Here is a 23,416-nt window from a genome sequence, read left to right on the forward strand (position 1 = left end):
CCCGCCTTCCTATCACCCCTCATCCTCTACCTCCTTCCTATCACCCCTCATCTTCCCCCGCCTTCCTATCCCCCCTCATCCTCCACTGCCTTCCAATCACCCCTCATCCTCCCCTGCCTTCCAATCAATCACCCCTCATCCTCTCCCGCCTTCCTATCACCCATCTCCCCTGCCTTCCTATCACCCTTCATCCTCCCCTGCCTTTCTATCATCTCTCATCCTCCCCCATGCCGTCCTGCAACTTATCCACCTCCCATATCTTCCTATCCCCTATCACCCCTCTCCTCCTTCTTACCCCTCATGCTCCCCTGCCTTCCTGTCACCCCTCACCCTCCCCTGCCCTCCTGTCACCCTCAGGCTCTACTGTCACCCCTCACCCTCCCGTCACCCCTCATGCTCCCCTGTCACCCCTCATGCTCCCCTGCCCTCCTGTCACCCCTCATGCTCCCCTGCCCTCCTGTCACCCCTCATGCTCCCCGGTCACCCCTCACCCTCCCCTGCCCTCCTGTCACCCCTCATGCTCCCTTGCCTTCCTATCACCCCTCATCCTCCCCTGCCTTCCTATCACCCCTCATCCTCTCCAGCCTTCCTGCCACCCCTCACCCTCCCCTGCCCTCCTGCCACCCCTCATGCTCCCCTGTCACCCCTCACCCTCCCCTGCCCACCTGTCATCCCTCATGCTCCCCTGCCATCCCTCACCCTCCCCTGCCCTCCTGTCAACCCTCATGCTCCCCTTCCCTCCTGTCACCCCTCACCCTCCCCTCCTGCCACCCCTCATGCTCCCCTGTCACCCCTCACCCTCCCCTGCCCACCTGTCATCCCTCATGCTCCCCTGTCATCCCTCACCCTCCTGTCACCCCTCATGCTCCCCTGCCCTCCTGTCACCCCTCACCCTCCCCTGCCCTCCTGCCACCCCTCATGCTCCCCTGTCACCCCTCACCCTCCCCTGCCCACCTGTCATCCCTCATGCTCCCCTGTCATCCCTCACCCTCCCCTGCCCTCCTGTCACCCCTCATGCTCCCCTGCCCTCCTGTCACCCTCACCCTCCCCTGCCCTCCTGTCACCCCTAACCCTCCCCTGCCCTCCTGTCACCCCTCATGCTCCCTTGCCTTCCTATCACCCCTCATCCTCTCCAGCCTTCCTGCTACCCCTCACCCTCCCCTGCCCTCCTGCCACCCCTCATCCTCCCCTGCCCACCTGTCACCCCTCACCCTCCCCTGCCCTCCTGTCACCCCTCATGCTCCCCTGCCCTCCTGTCACCCCTCATGCTCCCCTGCCCTCCTGTCACCCCTCACCTCCTTCTCACCCCTCATGCTCCCCTGCCTTCCTGTCACCCCTCACCCTCCCCTGCCTTCCTGTCACCCCTCATGCTCCCATGTCGTCCTGTCACCCCTCATGCTCCCTTGCCCTCCTGTTACCCCTCATGCTCCCCTGCCCTCCTGTCACCCCTCATGCTCCCCTGCCCTCCTGTCACCCCTCATGCTCCCCTGCCCTCCTGTCACCCCTCACGCTCCCCTGTCACCCCTCACCCTCCCCTCCTGTCACCCCTCATGCTCCCATCACCCCTCATGCTCCCATCACCCCTCATGCTCCCCTGCCCTCCTGTCACCCCTCTCCCTCCCTGTCACCACTCATGCTCCCCTGCCCTCCTGTCACCCCACTCCCTCCCTGTCCCCCCTCATGCTCCCATGTCGTCCTGTCACCCCTCGTGCTCCCCTGTTACCCCTCATGCTCCCCTGCCTTCCTATCACTCTCCCCTCATTCTCCTCAGGTGACCCGCTCTCACCAGCCCCGTCCTGCCCATCCTCTTCTCTCTCCTCCAGCAATTCAGGTACCAATCCGACCACCAGACTGACAACTGTCACACTTCCAGCTCCTCCACACCGCGGCGGCCCAATCAGCAATCAGGGGGCGGAGCCAACCAGTGACATATGCAGAGCTGCGGCTTATGGGCGGTGACTTCACCTTCCAATGAAACAGCTAAATGGGAAACTGAGCTGAACACTGACGCGTAACTCCACCTACATCCCCGCCCCTTCTGCAACCCAGCCGTCCAATAGGCATCTAAAAGGGGCGGTAACAATCTCAGACAAAAGAATGACGGGCGCGCAGCCCAGCCAATAGTAATTCCCCTAGCTGATGGGCGGGGCTGCCTCCCTCCAATCGGGGTAGGGACTTTCCACGCGCTAGGGAGGTGTGTCCGCAGGCGGCAGAGTGGCGGCTGGCTTGGCCAGTGAGCGGAGGGGGTGGGACCGGCGGCGGCCAATGGGCGTGCGGCGGATTGCGTGAAATGGTCGGGGCTCAGCTCAGCTGATGTGTGGCAGTGGAGTGGAGAGTACGGGGGGCCCGGTAGCGGGGACATGTCACCATGACAGCGGCTGCAGCTCTCCCCGGGCTCACCGTGCTGGCAGCGCTGCTCTGCTCCGGCCTCTTCCTGGCCGCCTATGTGCAGTTGTGGCTGCAGCTCTGCTACCGCCTGAGCCGGCTGAGCTGCCAGAGCTCCCTGCTGGCCTGCGTGCTGCTGTGGGCGGCCCTCCGGCTCACCCTGCTGGCCTTCTACCTGGATAGCTGTGCCTGGAGCAGAGAGCTGCAGCCCAACCCCCACTGGCTGCTCTACTGCGCCCCCATCTGCCTGCAGTTCATCAGCCTGTGCCTGCTCAACCTCTACTACTACCAGGTGAGTCCTATGTACAGAAACCAGCGCTTCCCTATCTGGCCTGCAGGGGGCGTGCTGCTATCTATATATACATGGCTGTGCTTCCCAATCCAACCTGCAGGGGACGTGCTGCTATCTCCATTTACATGACTGTGCTTCCCCCATCTGCCTGCAGGGGGTGTGCTGCTATGTATATACATGGCTGTGCTTCCCAATCTGACCTGCAGGGGGTGTGCTGCTATCTATATACATGGCTGTGCTTCACCCTACCAGCCTGCAGGGGGTGTGCTGCTGCTATATACATGACTGTGCTTCCCAATCCAGCCTGCAGGGGGTGTGCTGCTATTGCCATATACATGACTGTGCTTCCCCATCTGGCCTGCAGGGGGTGTGCTGCGCTATCCATATACATGGCTGTGCTTCCCCCTACCAGCCTGCAGGGGGTGTGCTGCTATCTATATACATAGCTGTACTTCCCAATCTGGCCTGCAGGGGGTGTGCTGCTATCTCCATATACATGACTGCTTCCCTATCCAGCCTGCAGGGGGTGTGCTGCATCTCCATATACATGACTGTGCTTCCCCCACCAGCCTGCAGGGAGCATGCTGCTATCTCCATATACATGACTGTGCTTCCTCTACCAGCCTGCAGGGGGTGTGCTGCTATCTATATACATGACTGTGCTTCCCCATCTAGCCTGCAGGGGATGTGCTGCATCTCCATATACATGACTGTGCTTCACCTACCAGCCTGCAGGGGGTGTGCTGCTATCCATATACATGACTGTGCTTCCCCTACCAGCCTGCAGGGGGTGTGCTGCATCTCCATATACATGACTGTGCTTCCCCTACCAGCCTGCAGGGGGTGTGCTGCATCTCCATATACATGACTGTGCTTCCTCTACCAGCCTGCAGGGGGCGTGCTGCATCTCCATATACATGACTGTGCTTCCTCTACCAGCCTGCAGGGGGCGTGCTTCATCTCCATATACATGACTGTGCTTCCCCCACCAGCCTGCAGGGAGCATGCTGCTATCTCCATATACATGACTGTGCTTCCTCTACCAGCCTGCAGGGGGTGTGCTGCTATCTATATACATGACTGTGCTTCCCCATCTAGCCTGCAGGGGGTGTGCTGCATCTCCATATACATGACTGTGCTTCACCTACCAGCCTGCAGGGGGTGTGCTGCTATCCATATACATGACTGTGCTTCCTCTACCAGCCTGCAGGGGGCGTGCTGCATCTCCATATACATGACTGTGCTTCCTCTACCAGCCTGCAGGGGGCGTGCTTCATCTCCATATACATGACTGTGCTTCCTCTACCAGCCTGCAGGGGGCGTGCTGCATCTCCATATACATGACTGTGCTTCCTCTACCAGCCTGCAGGGGGCGTGCTGCATCTCCATATACATGACTGTGCTTCCTCTACCAGCCTGCAGGGGGCGTGCTGCATCTCTATATACATGACTGTGCTTCCTCTACCAGCCTGCAGGGGGTGTGCTACTATCTCTATATACATGACTGCTTCCCCATCCAGCCTGCAGGGGGTGTGCTGCTATCGCCATATACATGGCTGTGCTTCCCAATCTGACCTGCAGGGGGTGTGCTGCTATCTATATACATGGCTGTGTTCCCGTACTAGCCTGCAGGGGGTGTGCTTCCCCATCCAGCCTGCAGGGGGTGTGCTGGTTTCTCTATATACATGACTGTGCGTCCCCCTACCATGTCTCTTATGCTGGGCATACACTAGCCGTTTCTGCGGCTTGATTAGCCGCCGGATCGATGCCCGCTCGTCCCCCGCGGGCGCTTCTCTTATCTTCCGCTATTGTCCACCCGCGGGAATTGCTCCGGCGGCTAATCGGACACGTCAGAAATTATCAATCGAGCCATCAGAGGCTCGATTGATAACAAAAAAACGACCCGTGTATACCCAGCATTAGGATGGTGCACGAGTGCTTCTGAGTGCTTTTATAAACATCAGTACTTTGAAAAGCGCTTGAAAAAAGGCCAAAAAACGCCCTTAAGGGGTCCTAACGATTTTCCCGCCAATATACAGCAGATTTGATCACTGATCGAATCTGCTGTGAAATCGTTGCGAGAACGCTGACAGAACGATCGATTTCTGTCCGAGATCGATCCCGTCGATCCGTGTGGAAGATTTTGCTCGATCGCCAGTGGGTCGATAGTGGTATTTGACTACTGACCGACGCTAGCGGCAATACATTACCTAATCCGGTCTGCGCGCCTCCCCGCTGCTTCTTCTCTGCTGGGCTCCGGCAGGCTTCCCTTCTTCCTGTCCCGACAGGAAGTTCAAACAGTAGAGCGCCCTCTACTCTTTAAACTTCCCAGGACAGGAAGTACAGTGAAGCTGGAGCGGAGAAGACAGTGGAGACCGGGGGACAGATATTGGGAAATGGGTGGAAATGCTGAGTAGACCTCATGAGGAGATGGACTAGTCCAAAACCTGACTTATTTATTTTTACCTACTAAAAGTGACAGCAGCATAGGAAAAATATGTAATTTCTTTTACTGTAGGAGAAATGTACATCGTGTTAGTATGTTTACACATGTATTATTACATGTTTTTCATGGTTGTCCGCTTTTTTATTTTTTTTTTATTTATTTATTTTTTTTAAGGACCACTATCATGAAAAATGTAGGGTACCTGTAAACAAATACAAATGAGTACTTTTCTTCCAGAGTAAAATGAGCCATACATTACTTTTCTCCTATGTTGCTGTCACTTACAGTAAGGGCCCGTTCAGACTACAAAATGCGGACCGCAACGCATGCGGACCGCAACGCATGCGGACCGCAACGCGTACGAACGCACGCATGTCCGCGTTCGTATGCGTTGCGTGGCTGATCCCATCACTGAAAAGTGAATGGGACAGCCGCGCGTTTTTGTAAAATCTGCGTGCAGCATGCGTTCCCGGACCGCATAGGTCCGGAACGCATGCTGTGTGAACATCAGACATTGCACTCTATGCAATGTCTGATGTCGTGCGTTTTGGCCACCTGCACGCGTTTCCAAAACGCGGCTGGAAACGCGTGCAGTGTGAACGGGCCCTAAGGCGTAGAAATCTGACAGAAGTGACAGGTTTTGGGCTAGTCCATTACTCCATAGGGGATTCTCAGTGTGGTCTTTATTCTTTATAAAGTTACTCCCTGAAAAGGATTTACACAAAGATGCTGGCCAGTCTCCTTGCTCGCATTACACTTTTTTTTTGGGGGGGGGGGGGGGGGGGGGCAGTTGGACAGAGCAACTGCCATTCACGAAGTGCTTTTGAAAATAAAAAAAACACTGAGAATCCCCCATGAGTAGATGAGCTAGTCCAAAACTTGTCGGTTCTCTTATATTTCTACTACCTACTGTGACCGCAACATAGGAGACAAGTAATTTATGGCTCTTTTTACTCTGGAAGAAATGCACTTCTTATCTGAATGTGTTTACATGCATATTACATTGTACAGTTTTCGTCCTTTAAAGGGGACCCAAATCAAACACTTTTTTTTTTTTTTTAATTCAAGATATTTAGTTGCACCACTCTGACACATACAAAGATAAACACTCCTTCAAGCCTATGAGCATTTCAGTGCATGCTTTTCACCCTTCTCTTTTCATAGCTAGGGTTATACTGGGGGCAGCCATTAGCAATTCCTCCTTTGCTGGATACCATCTACTCCACCAGTCTGCTGGATTCTGTTCCGGCAATATGAAAGGAAGGGAGGGGTTCCTCCAATAAATGTAAAATCTTTTATTTGTCATCATGCAGCTGAAAAAAGGCTGCTATTTACTATTATAATTTAGAAAATAGATTTTATTTCTGAAATTTTGTATTTTTAATTTGGGTCCACTTTAAGAAGTTCCAGTTACTGGCCTTAGCAGGCATGGTGGCAGGCAGGGGAGGTTGGCACATTCCCTCTTCTGGAAGCAAGATGAGAAGGGAAGGGGGGACCATGAGTATCAGCAGTGACCTTATTCTAGAAGCTTAACCACTTAAGGACCAGGGCTGTTTTGGCTGATCTGTGCTGTGTGGGCTCTCCAGCCCGCAGCACAGATCAGGATTGTGGCAGGGTGATCAGACTTCCCATTCTCACCCCCTTCCCCCCCCCCCCCTTCTTCTTTTTTTTTTTTTTTTTTTTTTTTTACTACTTTCCCTCACTAGGGGATGTCCTACTGGGGGGGGGGGGGGGGGGTGTCCGGCGCTGTTTTGTTTGGCTGAGGAGGGGGGGGGGGCGCTCCTCAAAGCTCCCCTCCGCAGCGCTATCCCTCCCTCTCCACCACTCCCTCTCGCTATGGGCGGCACGGGACGGCGATCCGTCCTGCACCGCCTCTGATGGGCTGAAGCCTATCAGATGCCGGCTATCCCCGGCCAATTAGAGGTCGGGGATCGCCGATTTCCTTTCCGGCGCTGCCGTGCAATGTAAACACGGGATTTCTTTCCCGCGTGTTTACATTTAGCCTGCGAGCCGCGATCGGAGGCTCACAGGCTGTTCACGGAGACACCCTTCGTGAACTGACATAGAATTCGAACGTGCGGCCGTTTCCATGGAAACCCCACTTCGACCTGCCGACGCCTATTGGCGTTAGGCGGTCGTTAAGTGGCTTTGGCCGAGACTGTTAACTGTAGTTTCAGCCGACAATTGTTCTGTGTTTGATGGCAGCTGATCAATCATGTTTGAGGGATCGGTCCTCAAAGTTTTCCTGAAATCTTGCACAGGATAGAAGGAAACCCCAGAGAAAGGCACCCTGTATGTATTTAGAGAGGTTAGCCTGTGTAACTCCCCCCCCCCCCCCCCCCCCCTTCCCCTTATCCATGACTAATCACAAGTGTAATTTAATCTCTCAGCTGCATCGGCTCAGGAATTTCAGCAGAACAGCTAAAACACAGGATGTTAACCCTATGTCTGCTTCCATGAAAGCAGGAAGTAGACACACTGCAGATTTATTGCAGGATTTGTATCAGCTGTAACAAATGTTTTTTTTTTCTTTAAAGGTTATTATGCTGTTGCTTATCTTTCAGAGCAGAGAGGAAGTTCTGAGTTCAGGTCTGCTTTAAGAATCCTTAATGTCAACCACGCAGGATGATTCAATGTTATTACTACTCCCTTACCACCCTTGGAAATTTGTTCTGTTGTGCGCCTATCATTGTCCCTCATTCCCCCCCCCCCCCTTCCCCACTCGAGTTTCCTGACTCCTCCAATGGGCAACAATTCTTGCATGTGTACTTTGCTATACTGAGCCCCAAATACGTTCAGCATCATGATGTAGTCACTGATGTTTGTTGCACAATTATAATGGGGTTTAGAGATGACTGTAAATAGAGGGCTACATACACACAGTCTAATTTAACCCACATACCTGTCCGACAGAACAGATTGGTTTGATAGAGAGTAGAGATGAAAGAGAAACAGAATGTCTTAGAATACAGTTCAAACACCGTTATTGGTAATCCATGCAGCAATCGCAAGTCTTTGGCGGAAAGTCCAAGATGGCGAGAGGTGGTAGGAAATAACCCAAGTGATTTTTGCCAGTGTCCAGCTGGCTGTCGGTTTTTGGTAACTCGACACAGATTTAGAAAATTGGACTTTGGACCGCTGGGCCCAGTGTCATTGGGGTTTTAATCCTTGCTGTAGAGTGGTTATGGCACGTGAAGTCCAGCCATGTGAAATTTGAATAGGGGCAGTGCCCCCTTAGACAGGGAAGACTTTGGCCTAATTCTTGTTCTGCCTGCTTTCTCCGTGCCCATAGGTCACATCAAGAAACAGAATGCATAATTTTATGAATCTTCTGATACTATACATGAGGACAATGGGTGACAAATAAGTTTTACTTCCACCCTTTGTAGTACTGGCTCTGGAAGATCCAGATGGTTGAAAATCTCTCAAAACCAGTGTCACGTGAAGTCCAACACACTCTGCGAATTTGAAGGACCTGATATCTTTGTAACCCCAGAAATATTACAAATACAGATGTCTATGGATTATCAAAGACATGTTAAGGGTTACAGTTGGTCAGTTCTAGTTGACTAACTCAGCTGGGGGTCTTTGAAGCTAGGACAGCAGAGCTATGTGTCATATTCCCTGCTGAGATCGGTGCTGAGCAGTCCCAGCTCTCTCCTCTAAATTGGTTCTGTCAAGCTCATATCTGACTTCATCTGATGGCTGAGCCTGTAACCTTTCCAGGGATGCTTGGGAACCGCTTTCACACCTATGTGAAAGGTTCCGTAATTGAAAGCAATCAGTGATTGCTGGCAGAGCCAGGGGGGTAGGGGAAAAAAAGTTGATTTTAAAGGATACCCGAAGTGACATGTGAAATGAGATAGACAAGGGTATGTACAGTGCCTAGCACACAAAACTGTGCTGTGTTCCTCCTTTTTTCTTTCTCTGTCTGAAAGAGTTAAATATCAGGTATGTAAGTGGCTGACTCAGTCCTGACTCAGACAGGAAGTGACTATAGTGTGACCCTCACTGATGAGAAATTCCCCTTTTTTATCTCTTTCTTGCTCTCAGAAGCCATTTTCTGCTAGGAAAGTGTTTTTTATATTTGGAATTTCTTATTCTTGCATACCTAATATTTAACTGAAAGTATTAGAGGTAGATGATCAGCTGCTCAGCCAGGCAATATGCATTGTTTAAAAGGAAACACACATGACAGCCTCCATAGCCCTCTAACTTCAGGTTAGCTTTTTAAAGTGGACCTGAACTGTTGGACAGGAGGAAAACTGAGCGAAATGCCACTTGTATGTGTTTGGAGCGTTCTGTCTAATTTCACCCCCCCCCCCATCTGACTAAGCACAAGTTTTAATTTGATCTGTCAGCTGACTGCCGTGGCAGAGCAGCTAATTTGTAAACACAGGATGTTTAACCCTACCTCTGCTTCCTTTGAAAGCAGGAATTAGACACACTGCAGATTTATTGCAGGATTTGTATGCGCTGTAACAAAGGTGTTTCTCTGTAAAAGATTATGCTGTTGCTCATCTTTTAGAGCAGAGAAGAAGTTCTGCATTCAGGTTCACTTTAATGTTTGCAAATAATCCCTGCAGTGTGTGGGGAGAGAGATTGCTTTTGCTGTTTATTTCTCATTAGCAGTAGTTCTGGGCATGGTGAAGTGTAAGGAAGGGGGGGGGGGGGTTGATTTCTGCAGAGTAAAAGCATCCATCATGATTTCTAGTTCTTTACTGTTTCTTTATTCAGGGTCTTGAGCCAGTTCTTGCTTTTTCTCTGCAGTAGTGGATGACATCACCCTCTTTCAGTGCTGATTCATCCTCTGACCTGTAGGGGGCAGGCTGGCTCCCTGCTGAGTAGAGGAGGATATTGGTGTATTGAACACAGTGACAGTAAGGTCTCTTCTTGCCAGCTGTGTCATTGTGCAGCCTTGTGGAGGGTTGCCAGTTAACCCTCGTCGTCCCAGAGCCGTGGGCCGGCATGACTGTTCAGCTCGGGACCTGCTCGTGATTATGGGTTTAATGGCTCAGTAGCTTTCCTAGTAGCGACAATCATGACTCAGCCACTGCGGCTGCTGCAGCACCTCTTTGAAGCTGTTCTCCTTTCTTCCTGTATTTCAGCACTTGGCTGTTGTAATGTCTGTTCACTCCCCACCCCTCCGCCCTGTCCGCAGCCACATTTTTAATGACTGGTTCACACAGGCAGTAAATGCAACATTTTCGCCAACCAATGAAAAGTGTCTTTTGAAAGGGATTTACTGCCATTCTATTCAAATGAATAGATAAACAAAAGTTTGCTTTCTTAAAACAGAAAGAATTTGCGATAATTCAGGTTGGTGAGAGCTTGAGATGTCTCCCAGAGCAACACTGCTGAATATATGTAAATTAACCAAGCTAAACACACCTCCAGAACCGCTGGAATGCAATGATGTGTCAGCTTGTTAATTTGTACAGAGCCATAATAATCCAACATGCATACAGACTGTTTCGGATTGTTTGATCCTCATCAGTGCATGGCATGGATTAATTTGGCTCTATGCAGTAGGGCTTGTAACACAGAGAGGTACAGATTCTTTCTGTTTTAAGAATGCAAACTTGCTTTTCTTAACATCTTAGTAAGGGGGCTTTTAGGACCATTGTAGTCCCTCACACACTCCAATGAGTTCTGGGTCACCATGAGCTTGCTGGTTAGTCTGTACTATTCAAATGAATGGAAGCGTTTTTTAAACAACGATGACAGTCTGCTGGCATCCGTGTAAATGTTGTGGTAGATTCCGTTGGCTTTGTAGAGTCCAGCACTTTCTGCAATCATTGGTATGTAGTCTTGTCCTCCCGCTGAGGCTTGGCCTAGGCTGTTTATGTTGAATTCTCTACTGGCTCTGGATCTCTGATGAAGCAGGGCTAGTACCTACGAAACAGCTGTCAGGCTTTGTCTCTTACACCCCCCTCCCCCCTCACTGCAGTAACTTTGTGTCTACCCAGCCACAATGAAGGGAATTGTAAGCAGCTGTACCCATCTCTCTTTTTGACTGGCTTTGGAACTCCGTAAATGAACATTCTGCTGAAAAGATTTTACAATGGGCAAACACTGACTGAATTTCATTTGACTACAGTTTGTTGCTCTCACACCTGAGCAATCCTTCTCACCCTTCCCAATAAAGTGCCTGACTAACCACCCATAAAACAATAGAAGATGGTATCTGCCAGAGACGACTTTCTTCCTCCTGAATCCTGCCGTGACTGATTATCATAGAATAGCGGTGTAAGGCGCTGCTTGTGGCTTGTGTTGTAAGCAGTTCACAGCTTGGTGTCGGGAGGGCTGGGCCGCTGCCAGGCATTACATCACCACCTGGCATTCTCCTGCGTTTCAGCACCGGTGACATCGCAGCGTTGCCTCCTCCGTCACACCTCCACGCATGCCATGACTAGATAGAAATTCCAGGCTGGGGATGTCCTTGATCCCAATTTAATCAGAACCGGCAAAGTAGCATCTCCAGAGCAAAGGACCCCTGAGGGATAGGGAGGCTTCCAGATTTCCTTTTAAACCATACCAGTTGCCTGGCAGCCCTGGTGATCTATTTGGCTACAGTAGTCAGGGGCATAACTAGGCCCCACCGGGCCCCCTGCAGAATTTCAGAGCGGCTCCCCTCCCTGGGGCCCGCTCGGGGCCGCTTTGTGGGGGCTGGAGGGGTGGCAGGATGAGGGGAAAGCCTTGGCCACAGTCAGCGGGAAGAGGTGGAAGTTCTCTCATACACCCCCCCCCCCCCCAGCTTACGTTAGTGTGGGCAGCGGCCAGATACATACCTTCCGTGCGTTCCACCACATACTCCTCGCTCTAGCGTCTGTTGTCGGCGTCCTTTGACGCAGGCCAGGAGGCGACCCGGCATACTGCGCATGCGCAGCGCGTACAGTATCCAGGTCAGTGCGCGGATCTGTTTAATGATACGGAGGTGGTTTTCAGAGGCAGAGGGTGACGCCAGGGCACGGGAGGTGTGCGGTATGTAGCTGCTCACCTCCCCACACACACGGTGTCTTTAGGTCAATGTTAAAGTACTTAAAAACATTTAAATCACAGCAATCCGGCGCTGTCCCGACTTAAGGACAGATTCAGGTTAAGAACGAGATGACAGTCCCTATCTCGTTCGTTAACTGAGGACTACCTGTATATTAACATCTTCTAATAAGCTTTTCGTGTGTGTGTGTGTGTGTGTGTGTGTGTGTGTGTGTGTGTGTGTGTGTGTGTGTGTGTGTGTGTGTGTGTGTGTGTGTCTCACAGAGAGCTCCTTTTCACTTGTTCCACTATTTACACACATTGTAACAACATTGGAATTTAAAGATACTGTTATCTACAGTTTGGATGCGGATTGAAGCTGAATAGCAGGACAATGTGCTTTGTTTAACCATTTCAGTGATGTTCTGCTTATAAAAAAAAAAAAAAAATTTAAAGTGGTTAAGGTTTTTTTTGGGCACCACCATAGGCACTCATTGACCTAGGGGCATTGAGGGATAATTCTGCCACCTGATAAACATCGGGTGCTAGACCCACCATCTATTGGGTGCACAAATTTTCCCCTCATTCTCGCTAGTTCAGTTGGTGCTTATGGCAGCACCCAAACTTCCACTGCTAGTGGGTGCCCAAATTGCCTGCTTCGCCAGATGGCTCCCACTTACAGCCTCCCTCCACCCACTGAACTCTCTGGGGTAATGACCGCCTCCTGTCTGTGCTGTGTGTAGTATGAATCCTTGGTCAGTGGCTTGCATCTCTCACACTGCGTCATGTGACAAGCCTTGCATCATGTGATTGTTTGAACGGGGGCCCAGTGTGAAATCCGAACTCTGCGACCCTGCCTGTTACTTGCTGATCATGTGGATGTCTCACTGTATTTTTCTTATTTCTCAGGTTATCTGCAAAGCCAGCTGCACACCAGAGTACAGCAGGTACAGGTAAGACTCTCTCTTGTCACAAACCAGGTCCTTGATTCATATTTTATTTTTCTCCCTGTAAATGAGCTACTTGAAGGTTCCTACTAACGATACAATCCTGACTTTAAAAGCATCCATTAAAGCTTATCCACTCAGTTTACCTCCTGCTACATAAATTTGGTACGATTGTACAATCAGGATTGCATCGTTAATGGGCACCGTGCTTGGCAGTTGGAAAAAGCTGTTATTTTATGTACCAAATCCACAGCCCTGGTAAGTATTAGACTAAGGAGTCGAGGAGTCTGAGTCGGAGCCATTTTGGGTACCTGGAGTTGGAGTCAGGTGTGTGTGTTTTTTTTGTGCAGACTCCACAGTCCCTTATTTACATCTCATCGACCATCCCTATGGCGTATACGCCTTACTGCCCAGGCAGTAAGGCGTGTACACCATAGGGATGGTTGATGAGACATAAATTCTGGAGTTTGATGTTTAATTATGCATCTTGAAAATGGGCCAGCTAAATGAAGCCGAAGTGGGATTCAACTGCTCTTTTTTTCAAGCTGCACAATTCAGCAACTCCAAACTTCCAACTCAGAAGTACGGTATTTGCGTCTCCTTGACCATCCCTTGCACCGCTTGGCCAACCAGAAAGGTCAGAGCTTCTTAGGCCCCTTTAACATGGGCAGCTGACAGGTGGTGAAGTCACCGCCTGTCAGCTGCTCTACTGAAGGGTACTGGTTAATGCTCGGTACTAGCGCAGCACAGCAGCTGCTGGAGAGAAGCAAAGAGCTTAGACTGGCCGCTACTGACAGAAGTGATGGGACCCGATACCGGAGATGCAGACAGTGGAGGACGGTGGCGAGAGTGATCCAAGCTTATTAGGCTGGAGGAAGCCCCAGGTGTGTATAAAACTCTTCATTTCCCAGAGCTCTGGTTTCCTTTTTAAGGATGGCAATGCTTAGAACTCCTGGAGAAGCATTTAATCAGCTGACAAATTTGTAAGGTTCTGATTTGCTGTGATGACTTCCCTGTCTCCTAACCAGCAAATCAGAATCTTGCAAATCGATCAGCTGATCAGACTGATCACATGCTTCTCAGTGAGTTCTAAGCATTGCCATCCCTACTTGCAGTAGCTTTTAGTCTGGTCACCTGAATGTTGTGGTAGATTGTACCCTTTTTTTTTTTTTTTTTTTTTTTTTTTTTTTTTTTTTCTTCTTTTTAGGACTTCTCCTTTAAAAAAAAAAAAAAAAAAAAATGGTTGTCCCTTTCTGATATTTACTTCCTTCTCTCTCTCCTCACACGCAGGACATCTTTACATGTTGGGTTTTTCTTCATCGGCCTCACCTTCTTGATAGCGTACCTGTCCTGCATCGTAATCGGCAATAAAACCAGCGATCCCCACGGCTGGATCGCCATGTCCAGGGTCATCATCACTGAATGTCTGTTTGCTGCCTGTTCCCTGGCGCTGCTGAAGAGCTGCTGTAAGATCGGGAACACTTCCTCGGCTCACGTCTATCTGGAGTCAAAGGTGAGGAGTGATATAGCTTCCCCCTGGGCCCTGCCACATTCACTGACCAGTGAGGCAGAATGGATTCCATGATCCTGCAGTCAGATTGCCCAGCAAGCTCCTGCTGAAGCAGAACTCCTAGGAGTGTGTAAGGGGCCAAAAGAGATCAAAAAAAGCTCTCTTACTAAAATGTTATGCAAAACAGAAGGTATTTGCGATTAATTCAGGTTGGAGTGTAGGAGGTCTCCCACAATGCATCACTGCTTAAAGGAGTTATCAGGCATTTAATACTGAAATAGGTGCTACTTACCCGGGGCTTCTTCCAACCCCGAGCTGGAACTACTGCTCCTGCACAGTGCGTTCCGGTCCACGAACTGCAGCAGGGAGAGCTGCGGCAAGGGACATGCTGGGAACTTGGGTCTGGGGGAAGACCCGGGTAAGTAGCACTTATTTTAGCACTAAATGCCTGATAACTCTTTTAACCTTCCTGGCGTTATGGACGAGCTCAGCTCGTCCATTACCGCCGGAGGCTGCTGCTCGGGCCCTGCTGGGCCGATTTTGACGAAATAAAAAGGAGCACACGCAGCCGGCACTTTGCCAGCCGCGCGTGCTACCTGATTGCCGCCGCATGCAGCGGCGAAAGGGCCCCCAGCCGCCCGAGCCCAGCGTAGGTGGAACAAACAGTTCCGGCCAGCGCTAAGGGCTGGATCGGAGGAGGCTGACGTCGGATGACGTCACTCCGCTCGTCGCCATGGTGACGAGGTAAGCAAAACGAGGAAGGCCGCTCATTGCGGCCTTCCTTGTTAATTCTGATCGCCCGAGACGATCAGAATGACGCGTCCAGAGCGCCCTCTAGTGGGCTTTCATGCAGCCAACTTTTAGTTGGCTGCATGGAATAGTGTTTTTTTTTATTTTTATTTTTTTTTTTTTTAAATTTAAAAAATAAAAAACCCTCCCGCAGCCGCCCTGGCGATCTTAATAGAACGCCAGTGTGGTTAATATGCAAATTTGTTGTCCCTGTAAGCTAACCACACCTCCTGTACCGCTAGAATGCAATCTGTCGCCATCTCATTAATAATCAAAAATCTTTTGTAAAGTCCAGTCACTAGGGTTAAATAGTCCAGTGCTTTTATCAGCAGTCCATGGTGAATATTTATGGTATTGTTCAGCCTGGTAGAAGACAAAGACCCCGGTCAATTTTCGGTCCAGACATTTTAAAGTGAATGGGATCAGAATTAAAAAAAAAAAAGCCAAATGCTTACCTAGAGAGATGGGCCTAGCTTGGCACAGGGAGGACTGAGAGCAGCAGGGAGGGGATGCAGGGGCAAGTCCTTCAGTTAGGAACATACCTGTGTCCCATAAGTGGAGAGCTGCCTTGGGTACAGGGTTTTCATGCAGGCTGGGGCAGAAGAAAGTGCTATGGATTGGATTATTGCCCCTCTCAGGCTTGGTGGAGAAATTTACAGCCCAACTCTGCCCTTAAAACAATTTTTTTTTTTTTTTTTTTTTTTTTTTTTTTTTTTAAGGGAATCTGAAGTCAAAATTAAACTATGATTTGTATGTGTAGTACAGCTAAGAAATAAAACATTAACAGCAGTCTCATTACTCAGATATGAGTCTCACATTGTTACCAGTACAGGAAGGGTTACATTTCAGTTATCTATGCAAAAAAGGTTCACTGGACTCTCCTCCTCTCAGTGGCAGAGAGCTCTGTCTTCTGAAGCTTATCTCAACTGTCTGTCACTGTATCTTTTCTCTGCAGAGAAAGGTTCATTAGCCTGCTCTGTGAAATCATTTAGAATGCTGAGTAGTGTGTAAACTGCAAATATTAGAGAATGATGCAATGTTATAGGAAAAAAAACTATTCTTTGCTACTAATGTTCTGTTAATTATCCGTACTACACAATTAAATATATCAGAAATGTGTTTTTCGCTTCTGTGTCACTTTAAGGGGAACTCCGGACAAATGGCTACTCTTGGTCACAGTACCTACCTACCTCTGTGTAGAGCTGTGTATTGCCGGCCGACTGTTTATCATGTCTGGGATTTTTCTCCCTTTTCTCTTGTCTCAGGGAACCTCGGGGACACGGGCGGTTATCAGTGGCTCGGTCATCGGTGTCATGTATTTCTTGAGGGCCTTGTACAACTTGACGGCGGTCTTCATCCCATCGGACAGCCGGCCGACCCCCTTGAGCTATGGCTTGAAACGAGTTTTGGGTCAGGTGAGTGGCTATGCTTCTAGGAACAATGTACTTATCTGCCAGTTTTTATATCTTGTATGACTAGTATTTCACCAGTAGAGGGCAGTGATACTTGCCAAAATTAGAACCCAAACTACAGACAATGATATGTTTGGAATCGGGCCAATTAAATTTTTTAGGAAGTGCATTTAAATGGGCTACTTGGACCTGAAGATGGTTAAAGGATACCCCAACTGAAAAAATGAAAAGTGGTGGCTAGGGAGGGAAAATTAGATACTTACCGCTGGTCTTCTCCAATAGATGCCGGAGTCCGTGCGACTCTCCTGACCTCTAACCCGGACATACTGCGGCGCATGCGCAGTATGTCCGTTCTTCACCACTCCTGCTGGCGCATAATTTCGGCAAAAGCAAGTTCACTCCCCTGGCTCCTCCTTCATAGCGTCTTGCGCTTAACGGGAGGAGGAGCCAGGGGCGTGAACTGCCAAAATTATGCGCCAGCAGAAGCGGTGAACTGACATGTTCAGGCTGGAGGTCAGGAGAGTTGCCTGGACACCGGCATCTATTAGAGAATACTGGCGGCTGACGGTGGAGAACAAGCGAGGTGGTAAGTATCTAATTTTCCCTCCCTAGCCACTGCACTTGTTGTTGTTGTTATTAATTATTATTATTAAAAATTCACTTACCTGGGGCTGCCCTGTGTGCCCACGATGTTACCAAACGATCCTCCGATTTCCCCGCCACGGCTTAGTTTCTTTACCGCCAACCTACAAGTTGACGCCCATTGCGCCTGCACGGCCCTGGCAGCGTGCATCTTTGTTGGACGGGAGCGTCTTGCGCAGTATGATAAAAATCTCAAAGCTCACGTACAAGGACTCTCAGCCAGGGTTGCCCAGGCGCAGTGGCCATCGACTGGCACAAACTAAAGTGAACCGCGGTGGGGAAACCGGAGGATCTTTGAGTGATGGCTGCATGCGGCTGGTAGAAGCTTCAGGTAAGTGAAGGAGACTCAAAGGCTACTTCATAGGTGAGGAGCGCCCACATCACGTGACCCCAGCATGGCTGCCCTCTGCCCGAATCGCCTTTGCCTCCTTGCTGGCATGCGCTGCTTTATGTACGGGGTTTCATTTCCTCAGAGCTCCGCCTACTTCCTGTGTGTTTTTCTTCTGCAGGCCGCCACCGGAGAGAGCAATAATGTGGAGTATTTCATCTTCATGATTAGCGTCCTTCTCTGTGAGGTGCTGCCAATGAGCTTCGTCTCCTTCTTCTTCTGCCCTCGAAAGCAGGGCCAGAACTTGGTGAGTGAGAAACTACCTGCTGCACCAGCTAATAGATCAGCCAGGGCCGGTTCTCTCATGAAGCAAAGTGAAACCTTTGCATTAGGTGCAGAGATTACAGGGGTAGCCTGTTTGTACTGTGTTTAAACTTACAGTATGCAGTCAGAGTAGGAGGAGAAGCGAGAGGAGAGTGAGGTGATGAGGTCCTCATTGGGGAAAAGCAGCTTGTTGTGCTGTGTGAGGAGTATGACAGTAAGTGGGGAGAGGGAGGCAGGAGAGCATCATTGGGGAAAAGCAGCTTGTTGTGCTGTGTGAGGAGTATGACAGTGAGGGGGGAGGCAGGAGAGCATCATTGGGGAAAAGCAGCTTGTTGTGCTGTGTGAGGAGTATGACAGTGAGTGGGGAGGGGGAGGCAGGAGAGCATCATTGGGGAAAAGCAGCTTGTTGTGCTGTGTGAGGAGTCTGACAGTGAGTGATGAGGGGGGAGGCGGGAGAGCTGCAGTGTTACATTTGACTTGCACATCAGAAGGGAAGAGGTGGCACTGCTGTCCTGACTGAGGAGGAATGGAGGAGGGCAGACTGGATGAGGATGAGCAGTTTGTTTGTCACAGACCTGCAGCCAGCCAGTGTGTTGTGTTGAGCATGTCGTGTATCAAGTTGTTGCAAATGCTCTCTTGCTGACTGAGGCTGAGTAAATTGTCGGGTGCTGTGCGATCATTCCAAATTTGGGAAGGGGTGTATCATCCCAAGTTTGCCTCAGGCAGCAAAAAATCTAGAACAGTCATGGGCAAACTCTGCCCTCCAGCTGTTACGGAACTACAAGTCCCACAATGCATTGCAGGTGTCTGGCAGCCACAGTCATGACTCATAAAGGCAAATGCATTGTGGGACTTGTAGTTCCGTAACAGCTGGAGAGCCACGTTTGCCCATGCCTGGTCTAGAACCAAGGGGTGGTCAAAATCTAAAACCTAGTTTTAAGTGCGGGCCAAACTGTCTCAAAGTGGCCCAACCATGAAGAGGGGTTCTCCACTCCAAACCCCCCCCCCCCCTCCTTTCTGCAGAGTAGTGCAGTGGAGTAGTTTACCTGCCCCAGTGCTGTGTTGTCTTCTCTGATCTTCCTGACAGTCACATGTGTTATGCTGAATAGCTCCCACTTGAGGCATGTCATGCGATCTGGAAGCACAGAGCAGCTGCTGGGAAGCAAATAAGAAGCATCGCTGGAGCAGGTATTCCTTCGCTCCACTACTTTGTTATCTGGGGGAAAGGCAGACCTGGATTTACATCACAGGAGCCTGTAGGCTCAGATGTCCTGGCACCTTAGACTCCGCCCTCCATGACCCTACAGACCCCAAGTGTGCTGGCTCACCCAGCTGTCAACTCTTCCCTACTTCCCCCTACCCAGTGGAGGTAGATACAGGTGCCCCTTAGTATTGGGTAGCCAGAGGTACCCTCAGTATTAAGTAGCTAGAGGTGCCCCTGATCTTGTAAGCTGTTATCTCCCACAATACAACAAGGCTCCCACAGTGTGATGAGCCCCCTAATGATCCATTTGTGAAAAGAAAAAGCTTTCTCATGGGAAAGTATCAGCTACTGATTGGAATGAAGTTCACTTCTTTGTTACGGTTTCTCTTTAAGAGCTTTGTGAGCACAAAGCAGTCTTTGCAGTATGAGCGGCTCCTAGCCTAAAGCTGCCCATTAACGGTACCATGGTTGATTAAAACAGAAAATGTAATTTATATAAAAAAAATTTGCTCTATTAATGGGCTCCTCCCTTCTCTGCCCAATCTAGGTGATATCACATAGAGGTGCGTACAGCGCACGTGCTGATCACGGATATGCCAGTAAGGGCAGCATAAAAAGCTGTAGAGGGCGCTGCTGCCTCAGGTGCTCCTGTGGGAGGAGTTGGGAGTGATCCAATGTTCACAGCCCCACGGAGGAGGGATAGGAAATATTACATTATACATCAAAGGGTTACTTTTTTTTGGTCCGCTCGAGGGAGAATATATATTGGGCCACAAACCAACCAGGAACTTAAAATTATGATTTTAGAAATGAAAATTTACATTTTTATAAAAGGTGCGAAAGTTTCCATTTACAAGAGGGTGTGTTATAATTTTCACCATGCCACCTCTTTAATTTTCCCATTGTTATGATCTGGTATATTCATTGCCTTCCAATTGCTAGGAGCCTCACTTATAAGATGACCTTATGGCATGGTCTTCTGTGGACATTTTATTGCCACTGGTCCCCTGCCTGTGTAGTGTGTTCCATAAGCAACCAATATTCAGCAGCGCCCACCCCGGCATCTGCCAGCCCCTTCCTGGGACCCTGTCCATACAGAATGTAGAGTGATGTCATTACACCACGCCCACGAGTGCCAGGTCTATTCTTGTATCCAGCCCCTAAGAGGAGTATAGTAGCATACGCTATCACCACAGAGCTCCCAGAGAACGCTGGTGAGCTGGTATCCATAAGCTGTAAGCTGGGTACTGGCAGGTAATGTGGCGGTGCAGCACGTTGGTGGTGTGCTTAGCGGTCTTGCCTTACAGCGCTGGATCCTCAGAATCCCAGCTAGGGCACGATCTGCACGGAGTTTGTAGTTCCCCGTGTCTATGTGGGTTTCCTCCAGGAACTCCAGTTTCCTCCAACATCCATAATACCTTCAGATAAGTTAATTGGCTTCCCCCTAAATTTGTCCCTAGACTACGATACATACATAGTATCCGCTCTGCCAACAAGATGAAGCTGATTATTCCCAGGATACACTTAACATTTGTTGCTCGGGCCTTTTCCTGCGCAGCCCCTACTCTATGGAACTCACTTCCACAATCAGTGCGAGAGGCTCCTTCTCTGGACAGCTTTAAAAAAAGGCTAAAAACTCACCTCTTTTCCCGAGCCTTTGAGACTGCATAATGCAGGGTCACAGCGCTTTGAGTCCCCAGGGAGAAAAACGCTCTATAAATATTATTGTTATAGTCCTATAACATGGTAGGAATTAGATTGTGAGCCCCTCTGAGGCCTAGTGCACACCAAAAACCGCTAGCAGATCCGCAAAATGCTAGCAGATTTTGAAACGCTTTTTTTTTCTGTAGCGTTTCAGCTAGCAGTTTGCGGTTTTGTGAAGCGTTTTTGGTGTAGTAGATTTCATGTATTGTTACAGTAAAGCTGTTACTGAACAGCTACTGTAACAAAACGCCTGGCAAACCGCTCTGAAGTGCCATTTTTCAGAGTAGTTTGCGTTTTTCCTATACTTAACATTGAGGCAGAAACGCATCCGCAATCCAAAATCTGCAGCAGCCCGGAGTATGCGTTTCTGCAAAACGCCTCCCGCTCTGGTGTGCACCATCCCATTGAAATACATTACCCTAGCGGATCCCTACCCGCAAGCGGATCGCAAACCGCAGCAGAACCGCTCTGGTGTGCACTAGGCCTAACAAGACAATATATACTCTGTACAGCAGAAGATGTTGGCGCTATATAAATACAAAATATTAATAATTTATTCCTGTCAGCTATGGGAGGGACTGGTTCCCATTGATATTGTCCAATAAAGCAGAGAGGGTAAACTGTGGCGAGTGCACTACATACATAAGCCATAAACGTGCATTAATGGTGGTGCAACATCCAGAATCAATAAAGAAGTTCATTCAGCAATGCACGGAGAAGGAAATCGATTCCAGGAACAGCTCATCCAATATTAAAAAAAAAAAACTCCACTTTTAATCATCTTCATTAAGACATGGACTGCCGTTCGGTCTCGAAAGCCCTTATTTTGCGGCGAAAACGGCCGTCTACTATACCTCCACCGCTATTCTCCTGCAATGGCCTGATAAGTATCACTGCTTTCACATTCTCATTTGTATGCCGTACATCCATGTCTTTTAATGAAGATGATTAAAAGTGGAGTTTTTTTTTTTTTTTTTTTTTTTTTTTTTTTTTTATATTGGATGAGCTGCTCCTGGAATCGCTTTCCTTCCCATTGATATTGGGACAGCAGATGAGAAGTCCTAGTTTTGAGTGTTTAGGGGCCAGATTACCCAGCATGCTTCAGTGATGTCACAGGTCTGGGTGAGCCGCCCCATTCACTGGAACTCTTTTTTTTCTCCCACTCAGGAAGCGGCTGGCATGGTGAACAGTCACAGCTTTGGATCTAGAGCATACTTTTTCGACAATCCTCGGAGATATGACAGCGATGAAGACTTGCCCAGGCTGGCGAGTGGCAGAGCAGAGCGAGGCAGGTAAGCTGCTGATGCTGAGCATTTGGGAGGGAAATGGTGCACCACCTTTGACATGGGAGACCGGGGTTTTAATTCTGGCAAGGGTCAGTACCTATCCAGTAAGGGGTTCAAGGCAAGACTCCCCAACACTGCAAGGTGTCCTCTTGGGTGTCCCAGTGGCTGCAGCTCTTGAGCGCTTTGAGTATGACAGGAGAAAAGTGCTGTGTATATATATTATAATAACTGGCCCTGCATTGACAGCCCCCATTGCCGCTAGTTGACAAACTATTCTCACTTGAATCCTCCCCCTAGTGCCTAAACCTTCCTTCCTCCTAAACCTTAGTCTCTCCCTTTCCTCTCAACTAATGCTTACAACTTTTTTTGTTTTTCTAGCTTGTCCTCCACTCCAAAAACCTCCGGATGGTACGGCGCAATATGTCCGCCCAGCGGCTGTGCCCTAGCCCCGCCTCTGACGGACTCTTCCTCCGAGGTTCCTATCGTCTTCACATGTGGAGCGAACGCATGAGGGCAATCTACTGACTGGGCAGCGATGCCTCATTCTCCACTACGGCACGGTCCGCCCTGTCCGTGGCTTTTTGTTTACTCGGAGGTAACGCTGCATTAGCATACATTCCATATTTGTTTTTTTTTTTCCACATGGCGAAGATATAATCTCGGATGCCAACATCCTTAAGTCTTGCCGGAGCGGGATATCGGAGGAGCAGAAGGCGGTCGGCACACCTCGCTTAAGGAATTATGTATTAGTGCATTTTTTTTGCACGCCTGTATTTAACACGATAAGACTAATTCATTCCTATCCAATCGTGATCTCAGAGGATAACTCTGCATTATTCCGCCCTTGTAGGGACATTTTGGAGCACTAGCGTCTATTCTCGACAATCTAACACGAAGCCGATCCCAGCTGCACAATGGCCTAAACTGTTCTTTGCTGTTTAGAGGCCGAAACCTTTGCGGAGGCTGCGAATGTTGGAGGAACATGAGAGGATAAGATTTGGAACGTTTACATTTTTCTTTTCCACAAGTTCTGAAGGAATAATGTGCACTAATCTTTAGCAGTATCGTTCATTACCAAAAACCAATAAAAGTCTCGACTTCCTTCAGTTGTCTAATCTAACCAAAACTGAAAAGTGTTCTGTTGTCACTCTGTGAATTTGTTCATATAC

The 23,416-nt window shown here is 49.4% G+C and overlaps 2 protein-coding genes across 3 annotated transcripts in view; one reads left to right on the forward strand and one right to left on the reverse strand.

Annotated features, from left to right (window-relative positions):
• TXNDC16 (thioredoxin domain containing 16) overlaps positions 1-1,881 on the reverse strand; it is a 118,587-nt gene extending 116,706 nt beyond the window's left edge. Inside the window, exon 1 of the mRNA XM_068254648.1 lies at positions 1,787-1,881. The gene's annotated coding sequence lies outside the window, so the exon portion shown is untranslated. The remainder of the gene's footprint in view (positions 1-1,786) is intronic.
• Positions 1,882-2,218: 337 nt separating this feature from the next.
• GPR137C (G protein-coupled receptor 137C) lies at positions 2,219-23,380 on the forward strand. 2 transcript variants are annotated; one of them, XR_011023866.1, is made up of 8 exons: positions 2,219-2,677; positions 13,011-13,054; positions 14,339-14,561; positions 16,613-16,762; positions 17,911-18,036; positions 22,129-22,253; positions 22,626-22,842; positions 23,098-23,380. XR_011023866.1 is itself a non-coding variant. In XM_068252315.1 (7 exons), the coding sequence occupies exons 1-7, from the start codon at positions 2,369-2,371 to the stop codon at positions 22,756-22,758; spliced, it is 1,110 nt and encodes a 369-aa protein (XP_068108416.1). In that variant the 5' UTR covers positions 2,219-2,368; the 3' UTR covers positions 22,759-23,380. The 2 variants fall into 2 exon arrangements, 1 of the variants encoding a protein (XP_068108416.1); XM_068252315.1 differs by having other exon boundaries at positions 22,626-23,380.
• The last annotated feature ends 36 nt before the right edge of the window (positions 23,381-23,416 follow it).

The sequence above is a fragment of the Hyperolius riggenbachi genome, chromosome 9, assembly GCF_040937935.1.
Source record: "Hyperolius riggenbachi isolate aHypRig1 chromosome 9, aHypRig1.pri, whole genome shotgun sequence".
NCBI classification, from domain to species: domain Eukaryota; kingdom Metazoa; phylum Chordata; class Amphibia; order Anura; family Hyperoliidae; genus Hyperolius; species Hyperolius riggenbachi.